This window comes from Panonychus citri, unplaced genomic scaffold (assembly GCF_014898815.1).
Source record: "Panonychus citri isolate SS breed McGregor unplaced genomic scaffold, ASM1489881v1 Contig00025, whole genome shotgun sequence".
NCBI lineage: Eukaryota > Metazoa > Arthropoda > Arachnida > Trombidiformes > Tetranychidae > Panonychus > Panonychus citri.
In genome coordinates, this window is record NW_026515430.1 from 71,780 (window position 1) to 81,206 (window position 9,427).

General features: G+C 31.5%; 2 protein-coding genes and 1 long non-coding RNA gene across 4 annotated transcripts; 1 reads left to right on the plus strand and 2 right to left on the minus strand.

Annotated features, from left to right (window-relative positions):
• Positions 1 to 79: 79 nt before the first annotated feature.
• LOC128396698 (calcium-binding mitochondrial carrier protein SCaMC-2-A-like) lies at positions 80 to 2,259 on the minus strand. Of its 2 annotated transcripts, XM_053357316.1 has the most exons (4): positions 1,876 to 2,259; positions 1,098 to 1,376; positions 566 to 899; positions 80 to 270 (listed from the first exon to the last, which is right to left on the minus strand). In XM_053357316.1, the coding sequence occupies exons 1-3, from the start codon at positions 2,125 to 2,127 to the stop codon at positions 582 to 584; spliced, it is 849 nt and encodes a 282-aa protein (XP_053213291.1). In that variant the 5' UTR covers positions 2,128 to 2,259; the 3' UTR covers positions 80 to 270; positions 566 to 581. The 2 variants fall into 2 exon arrangements, with proteins under 2 accessions (XP_053213291.1, XP_053213290.1); XM_053357315.1 differs by having other exon boundaries at positions 81 to 899; positions 1,876 to 2,258.
• An 83-nt stretch (positions 2,260 to 2,342) lies between these two features.
• On the plus strand, positions 2,343 to 3,238 carry LOC128396700 (uncharacterized). Its single transcript, XR_008326837.1, has 2 exons — positions 2,343 to 2,576; positions 2,771 to 3,238. It is a non-coding gene; the product is annotated as an uncharacterized LOC128396700 (long non-coding RNA).
• Positions 3,239 to 3,651: 413 nt separating this feature from the next.
• On the minus strand, positions 3,652 to 5,801 carry LOC128396703 (putative uncharacterized protein DDB_G0282133). Its single transcript, XM_053357318.1, has 5 exons — positions 5,684 to 5,801; positions 5,069 to 5,532; positions 4,575 to 4,915; positions 3,945 to 4,335; positions 3,652 to 3,814 (listed from the first exon to the last, which is right to left on the minus strand). Exons 1-5 carry the CDS (start codon positions 5,693 to 5,695, stop codon positions 3,652 to 3,654), a joined length of 1,371 nt encoding a protein of 456 aa, XP_053213293.1. The 5' UTR covers positions 5,696 to 5,801.
• Positions 5,802 to 9,427: the final 3,626 nt, after the last annotated feature.

Sequence of the window (9,427 nt, forward strand, 5' to 3'; positions counted from 1 at the left end):
AGAAAAGCTCAGAAAACATATCGCTTTATTTCACAAGAAAGACTTTTCATCTCATTTTACTTGTCCTCAATTCACAGGATGAGGAAAACCTGTAGAAATATTTACATTTAATTAATCAACTTAATTCGTTGGTCATCTGTATAATTTAGATTCGCACCTCTTGCTTGTTTCATTTGAAATCCATTGTGGAGGAAAACGAAAGTAAGAGAAAAAGGAAACAATATAAAGGTGAATAAATTAACAGCAAAATGGAAAAAGATGTCAAAGGTCCTGATAGGAGAAAGAGAGAGAGAGTGAGAGAGAAATTACATGAAAGAGAAAAAAAGAAAATGAAAAAAAGACTGAAAAAAATGTGCGAGAAAAAGAGTAATGTGAATACGAGGTAAATCCCTGGCCCATAAAATTGAAAATTAGATGATGTTGATTGTTGGTGGTTCTTGTTGTTGGCTCATGTGAAATCGAGATGAGGAACAGTTTTTTTGGATGATCTTAGTTATTTAAGCATTTTAAATATACATAATAATAAATCTCTGGGTGTTTTTGTTGTGAAATGAAATGTTGATACCTATGACTAAGTGTCGTCAAGACATTTCAGCTCCGAGTAGAATACGTGTAAATTCATAAATAAAGTAATTAATGCTAACTGCTGGAGTACATTTGAGAAAATTGGGTAATATTCCTCGATATAATCCAAAGTAACCTTCCTCGGCGATGATTTTCTTGAATACCATTAAAATAGGTAAAACTGAATCAGATGTTTGAGCTTGTAAACGAGTTCTTATTAGTGTTAATGGGTAGACGATGCAAACACCCGTTATATTACTGACAGTCCCACAGACAAGATAAAGTCCTAATGGTGGGTTCCCTGGATGTCTTTGAATGTACATTCTTTTCAAGGTCTATATATAAGAGAAAAGAGAAAATATTGATAATAATTAAACATGAAAGAACAATAATAATAAAAAAAAATATAATCGATTTATATTGTTGAACAAAAATTATGAAGCAATTTTATGTTTCTCTTTTCATTTTAACTGAGAGATTGATGAATTGCCTCGATAATCATAATAATGATGATGGTGATGATTAAAACGAACCTCATAAGTGGCTAAATCTATTCCAGCGTAAGGTATGATCCCAAGAAGATTGGCAATATAACCTTTATAGAAAGCACGAACTCCTTCAGTTGTGTAAATCTTAACTATGGCATCCCAAAGGCCTTTATATTGTCCAGTTTTACGAAGACAGAAACGAGTTTTTAAAACCTCCATCGGGTATATCACAGTCTGAGAAAAAGATCCAGCAATGGACCCGGAAATGAATCTCTCTATAAAGCCAAGTTCAGTTTTCATCTGATCATGCATGAGAAGTTTAATCTAAAGAGAATGAAGGAAAAAAAAAGAAAACAGAAAGATGATGATTCAGATTAGTCATTGATTTTTGATCAAGGTAAGATATTAGACTAGGAATAAAACAGAAAAGGCAAAAGTATACACATATTAACAAGGAAAAAGATATGAAAGCGAGAGAGAGAAAAGAGAAATAGAGTATTTAAAGAGACATGATGATGATTGCGAAAGAGGTGAGAATGAAAAATAAGAAGGCAAAATTTCAAGGTTAACAAGATGAATAACTTTTCAGACACTTTTCAGACCGGTTCATGGTGATGAACCCGGTAGTTAACACATAGAGAGGAAACGAAAACACAATGTGAAGAGCAATTTTGAGTGGAGATAATGAAAGAGAGACAAAAATACAGCGACAAACAGAAATGAAAATCTCTATTCAACACAATCCAAATACAGAATACAAGGTGTACAGAGGAAGAAGAAGAAAAAGAAATGGATTAACAGTTGGATTAACAAATGATGTTACCTGATCATGGAAAGTAAATTTCAAGGCATTTTCTGGAGCTACTTTCATCACATTTATACCATTTCCCATCCAGAACGATTTAACACCCCCCTCTTTAATCATATAATAATAACAACCTCTTATACTGACTAATTGAGCCCCTTGGACCTGTAAGAGAACCTTAATTCTGTCTAATGGAGCGGTTACCGTTCTCGAAACACCACCAGCAAATGCACCAGCGATAACGTGTTTCCACCAATTTGAATTATCCATTAGGCTTAATTACCTTAAACTGTATACACTCAGTTTAATTAAACACAATTAAAAGGTTATAACTAATTGTTAATGAGAGAAAATAACAAAATTGCTTCATGTAAACAAAAAAATTTTTAGAGAAAAAAAATCAACTTCAATTATCAACATTTCCACCAGAGGTCATCATAATCACTTTCGATTTCAACTCCATCTGTTGTTGAATTGTTGCGAAAATTAATTGTAACTTAAGGAGAAAGATTAACTTTTTTCGCTCCTAATAATTTTTAATTTAATTAACTTTACTTGTGAATTTAAAATTAAATTTTGTGTTATTATTGTTAATCTCATCACAAGGATCAAGTTGATACCAAAATTATGATAGTTCAACAGTTACTTTAGTTGTTCTTGTTACTCTTAAAACTGATGCTTTTATTTATTTAATAACTTCAACCATTTTAGTTTTCTTGGTAAGTTTGATTGATAACCTAACAAAGAAACCAAAAACCACACTCAAAGCCTCAGATGCCTTTCAAATTTAAACTTATCAAATACAAACCTAAAAATAAAAACACAATCACTGTACAAAACTGAGCGCTTAACTTGATACAAATTTGAAATTTCTCTTCTAATTTTATTTTCTTTTCATGACGAACCTAATGAGTTAAACTTTTTTGGACCTGATCTTGGCCTTCGTCTCAACCTACTGATGCCTATTTCATATTCAAATTTAAACAATCTCACTGTTCAAAAACCAAGCTGATGAATCCAAGACAACAAGACACTTACGATTGGAGGACTGGTATTTAATGAATGAAGAAAATATTGTAAACAAACTAAAGATTTTCAATGAAATTGTAAAAATACTACAAGCAAAAATTGTAAGAACTGAGCGTTTAGCTCAGTGCCCACAAGGGCCACCCTCTCGGGTGCTAAATGCCTAATGAATTACCTCCGACCTTGGGAGGATAGTAAATTGTAATCAATCAACAATTGAATGAAAAATATTTACAATTATACAATTGATACTTATTTAGTAGTCAATTATAATAATCGTAAGTGAAAATATTTCAAGTTCAATTTTTTAATTTTCTAAAAACGATTAACCAATAAAACAATTGGACCGATTTAATTGTGATAATCAGGCCAATAGAATGAAAAATTTAATGATCATTGAAATAATTAAATAAATAAATTTTTATTACCAATTAATAAATAAAGTTTATATAAATATAAAAAAAGAAATAAATAATAGTACAATTAAATTAAAGGGTTAATTGTTTATAAATAACTTTTTCCAATCAATAAATTACTTTAAACAAAAAAGTTAATTTGAAATTAACAAATGAAAAAGATGAAAAATAATTTACTCAAAGTAAATGATTAAGTTTAAAGAAACAATTGTTTACCTGATTAGTTGATTTTTCTTTGTGATTGGCACACGTTATAAATATATTGATAAATTATAATTTCTTACACCTCAAAATTAGTATTGAGGGTTAATTGTTACATTGATTGTGATTGAGAAGGTTAATCGGTAAACAATTAGTTCCAATTTTCATTTGACTGACTACTTAGATCATTCTGTTGATTAGGAGGGATTATTTTCTCATCTGAACCATTTGATTCGTGAAGAGAATTAGGTTCAAGTGTAGTTCGATGGTCACTTTGTGGACTGGACGTTTGGTCAGTCGCTGGATTATTAGAACTAGAATTAGAATCAGAATAATAAGTCAATTCTTTATCATTCTGAGAATTTACTGAGAAATTATCGTTTTGATTAGAGGAATTCTGAGTAGTAGTTGGACTATTGGTCGGTGGAAACAGTTTCGACGAACGGACTGATTCCTTGAGATTCTTGCGGCGATAATTGATTACTGAAGTACTTTTTGGCCTTGTAAAGGGGTTTGTTTGTCGTTCGATGGACTTTGAGTGCTAATTGTCCTTCGTCGGCTAATGAATTGATTCCTGAATTAACTGGAGTATTTTCAGAGTTAGTAACAGTTTCAGTGAACGCGATCATCCCTTCATTTTGATTGGTTCCTTGTTGATCATTGTTTGGGTTTTCTTGATTATTTGATGAACTTGAAGTGTTTTCAGTGAATGAGCTCATTCCATTATCATGAGATGTTTCACCATGAGATTCAGAGGATTGTCTATTTGGAATCGATGAGTCTTGATGTTGTCCAGATGAAATCGACTGATCATTTGACTGACCATTAGATGAACCTTGATTAGAAGTATCGGAAAATGAGAAACCTTGATTGTTGTTAACTTGATGATGATCATGAGAAGAATCTTGATTAGCTGACCCATGGTCACTTGGATTATCATTTTTCCAGAATTTGATCCACTAAACGGTGACAATTCTTGATCATTCGAGTACCATTGTGAGTGGAATATTATGATTATCACTTGATGAATCGTGTTGATCTGTTGATGTTGGATTATTATTATTGTTTTGTTACCAGAATTTGAACCCGAGAATGAGGACAGTTCTTGATCATTGGAAACTCCATGTTCATTGGGAACATTTTGTTGTTGATCAAATGATGAACCATGAGCACTTTGAGTATTTTGAGTATTAAAATTTGATCCTCCAAATGAACTTTGATCATCGGAACCTCCATGATTTCCAGGAATTCCATGATCTCCGGAGGAATCAACATTTTGCTCTTGAGAAACTAACTGCTGATCAGTTCCATGATTTGAGTTACCATAATCACCGTTAGCATTGTTATTCACGTTACTATTGTGGTCACTTTGAGCTCCATTAAATCCTAATAGTCCATCACCTTGATCATTAGCACTTTGATCATTACCATGAATAGAATCAGAATTGAAAGTTCTGATTCACCTTCCATACCTGAGTTATCACTTTGATCGGTCTCCGATTGATAAGCTGAATCCTGATTACCTGCGAGGTCAAAATCACCTTGACCATCATCATCAGAATACCCACCGTGCATGGAACCTCCTTTCATCTTTTTTCTTTTCTTTTCTTTTCTTTTTCGACATTTTCTTAGCCTTTTTCATCATTTTCTTCATCTTCTTTTCATCTTTCTTTTTCTTTTCCTTCATTTTCTTTTCTTTTTCTTTATGTTTCTCCTCACCATGTTCATAATGTTCACCATGTTCTTTCTTCTTCTTCTTTGCAATCAATGCTCCCGCTAATCCACCAGTTAATCCGCTAGCAAGTCCACCAACTAATCCACTCGCCAGTCCACCCACAATTCCGGCAACAGCACCAATCGCACCCACCGGGTCACGAACGGGAATAGGTAATGGTAAAGGCACCGGCAGTGGCACCGGCAGGGGAACTGGCAGTGGAATAGGTATTGGTAAACGAATGGGAATTGGAATCGGAATACTTTGACTTAGAATGATGATCATGGAAAAGAAAAAAGCATAAAATAACATAATTAACTAAAAGAGAAAAGAGAGAAAATCATAATTAGTTAATTGTAATGGAAAAATGAAATCGAAATGTCCAATCATTCGAGAAAAACTAATTGTAACAATAATTTAATTCCAATGGTAGATTGATTTTTTATCCAATGGTTTTTCATTTACTTACACTTAGTCTCATTTTCACAGAAATTAATTAACACAATCAACTAACACAAGTTAAAATAAATAAATTAAATTAAATTTGACTTAAAAAAAATAATGTTAACAGAGTTGATTTGATTGCTCAAATTGGGAATGAATTGATTAGTTGATCAATCGAAACAATTTATATAGTTTCTCATTCTGTCATTCGTGAGTCTTACAATTAACTATTAATTGTCAATGGGAGAGAGTGAGAGAGATAATTAAATCATTAAAATTAACAGAAAAACAATCACAATTAAATAATCATATTTACTAAAATCTAAATCATTTCAATTGGATTAATCTCTATAAATAAAAGTGAAACAATTAAATATTAAGCGTTGTTGATATTGATTAAGGTGATAATGGTTAATTGTTTGGGAGGGAATGAAACAAATCAATTTACTAATGATCTTTAAGATTGAAACAAACAGAATTAAAATTGATTAATCGTTAATTTGTAAACAAGATCATTAGTAATATTTAGTTACTTATTTAATGATTGTTTAAATTGTAGTAATTGAGTTAACGATGTCATTACCAATTACCAATTAATTAATCAGATTGAGATTTAACAGTGATAATGATTGATAGTGTTACAATTAAACATCAACAAATTGTTTACAATTAAACCTTTGAAAATATAAATATCATTAATAAAAAAAAATAGTAAATTAATTGTTCAAATGTTAATTACCTTTGATTAATTGTATATATAAATCAAATGATAATCAATTGTTTTGATCATCACAATTAGTCAAGTCTTTCAACTTTGACTTTAATTGTTTCATTTCATATGAACTTATCTTTAAACTTTCCATAAATTAATCACCAATTGATAAGCAATTGATTAATTAGGAAAATCAAATGAAAATAATTCATAATCACAATTAAATTAAACCGATTGTTCAACCAGTTGCTCCTTTCGCCATCTATTGTTAACCTAAATACATTAAAAAAAAATTAATATCCATTCAAGATTCAGTCTAATGAACAAAATAATAACAAAAAATGAATCAAACTCTTCTGGTGCAAATGAAAGTGTTAATAACAATGTACTTAACAATTTGACCAGTGGTGTTGATAGTATTTCTGGTTTTCTTATTAATATAACTTTACACAATTTCAACAACATTGGTTTGACTGGATCATCTTTATCATCTTCCTCATCCACTGGAAGTATACTCAATATTAGCAATATATAAGATAAATCGTGTTATTCAGCTCTAGTGTAAGAAAGTAGAGAGGGTAATTGTGAAAATGCCACCGAGAAAACAAGTAAGGGAGGTCAGAGTTTTTCAGTTCCGATTCTGTACAATTTCCAGCATCGAAGTTAAGCAAATAGGGCAATGATAACTGGCAATCGTAGATTGATCTTATTCTTGGTTGTTGGTCAATATTTTCCTAAGAATACGTTTCATCATATCGATATATTTGGATATTCTCCTCATGAACAAATTTTTGATATTAAAGAAATTTTGGCCATTAAAGAAAACATTGATTCCAATTGCAAGTGTAAACAATGTTAATTCATCTTCTTGTGATGTAAATTGTGCTTCTGCCGGATTAAATCAGATGCAACAACATCAACAATTAAAGTTAATTGTGGTCGTCTTTCAATTAATAATGATAATAATTCTAAAAGTTTGACCAATGGTCATCATCATGGTAACGTTAATGTGATTAATTCATTGAAACATGTTCCAAGTTTACCGTTTCCATTTCGTTCATCTAATAATCAACAATTGGTTAAGATTGCTGATCCATCAACTGATTTTGGGTTAAAGGGCTTCTCTCATTATTGAACTTGCAAATGATTTCATCACCAAATGAGACTCGAAAAGTTTTAAATTTAAATTCATCTTCGAAAGGTGAACCGTTTGTCCAACTTCGTGAGCTTCTCAGACGAGATCCGGATCCTGACACCGGACATGAAAAAACCGAAACAGAAACGATGAAATGATAAGTAATCAGGAAAATGGTGAGATTGAAAATGAATTTGACCAAAATAAATCAAATGAAGCATGATAATGTTAATGATGAGGATGACCGTATGGATGATAGAGAGGATGAGAAAGAGATGGAAAGTAAAATGATGATGTAAAAGGAAGATGATAAACAAGAGGAATTTGATTTTTGAAGAGGAAGAGGTTGGAGATGAAAGATTAAGTAGTGCAGGGAATATGCTGATGCGGATGAAAAGAAGTAGAAGAAGATGGTAAGTTTATTATGTTTGAAGGAAATGATAATAATAAAGGTAAAGGTCAAGAGATGGAAAACACTGACTATTTATCATTCGAAGAGTTATATGTGATTGCGAGATTAAAGCGTGTGACATATTATAACTATATTCTCTATCTCCTTAATTGGGGCAAAATTAAATTGTGAAATTGAAGAATCTGTGACATTATAGAGGCGGAGATTAGAGAGGTGTTACTCTGGCTGTATTAATCGTAATTAGATTAATCAGAGAGTCAGAAATTATGAATCAAATGAAATTGTTGTTCACTTGATTAAACTGAATCAATTAGAGGATTGAACTTTCTCAATACATGTATATTTTTTGGTTCAATTCAAACAATTAAAAATTTAACCCATCTATGGTAAATTAATAAAAATCTTAATTTGCAAATTTTATTTATCTAGAACTTTATATTTTCTATTCTTTCCATTAGAAAATTTCCAGTTCTTTTGTAAGTTGACCGTTGATTGTTTCAAGTGATCCATTCCATAATATCACACTTTTCCGTCATTTCTTTTTATTTTATAGATCAGACTCATTGTATATCTCTTGTTCTCAAATGATGATACTTATGATAACTTACTTTTCTTTTACAACATTAACCCATCGACCCATGGTTCAATCTAATTAAATCAAAAGGAAATGAACGAAATACTCGTCAAATTTGAGTAATGTCAACCCTGTTATCGCCTCCGTCTAACACTTTATTAACAATTGTTTTAGTTAGAACATTTAATAAAACCTCTCTATCCGTTTTAAAAGCTCTAAAAAATTCTGGTTGGCAATACAATCGGCGATTAGAAGTTTTTGCTGTCAATATATCATATAACAAACCGAATTTCATATTGATTTTGCAGAATGTTAGTTCTTATTTACGATCCATCGACTGACCAGCTCTAGGATTAGAAAATTTTCTATCTCTGGATGTTGACTTATTAATCATTTCTTTCGACAAGCTCTCATTTCGTCAGGTCACCGTCAGGAATTTATTTAAGTAGATCAAATTAAACCTCAAACATAGCTCTATAGCTGGACTCGAGCTTTTTTCGACAACTTTTTTCTTTGACCTGCTACAGCAGTTGATCTGATTCGACACATACAACTTTGAGAGCGTATAACTTCGGAATGAAAACTTATTAGATCACCCAAGTTAGATCATTATGCTTCTGATTACAAGCGCACTAATATATCTAGAGATCAAAAGTCTATTTTTTATTGATTCAATGCAACTTTTGTTAACACGCTCAGTGGGGCCAAATCTCGATAAAGAGTCAGGCTTTTGATCTCTGGATTTATTGGTGCGCATGATCAGGCGCCATTAACTAGTCTAATAATTTTCGTTGTCGAATCAGATCAGCAACAGTCAGAAAAAAGTTGATCATCGATCTGTAAATAAATTCTGACGGTGAACCTGACAATGAAACGTCGGCCTCAGAGATCCATAATGAAAAATATCTAATCCTAAACTTGATCGTCATGGTCGTA

Excerpts from the sequence above, each read along its gene's own strand:
- LOC128396698 (XM_053357316.1), bottom strand. The coding sequence starts at position 2,127 with ATGGATAATTCAAATTGGTGGAAACACGTTATCGCTGGTGCATTTGCT. Across the intron at positions 1,377-1,875 it reads AATTTACTTTCCATGATCAG|ATTAAACTTCTCATGCATGA; the intron begins GTAACATCATTT and ends CATTCTCTTTAG. Across the intron at positions 900-1,097 it reads TAGATTTAGCCACTTATGAG|ACCTTGAAAAGAATGTACAT; the intron begins GTTCGTTTTAAT and ends TCTTATATATAG.
- LOC128396703 (XM_053357318.1), bottom strand. Across the intron at positions 4,336-4,574 it reads ATTCTCGGGTTCAAATTCTG|GTTCATCTAATGGTCAGTCA; the intron begins GTAACAAAACAA and ends CTTCTAATCAAG. Across the intron at positions 3,815-3,944 it reads GAATCTCAAGGAATCAGTCC|TTCTAATAATCCAGCGACTG; the intron begins GTTCGTCGAAAC and ends TTCTAATTCTAG.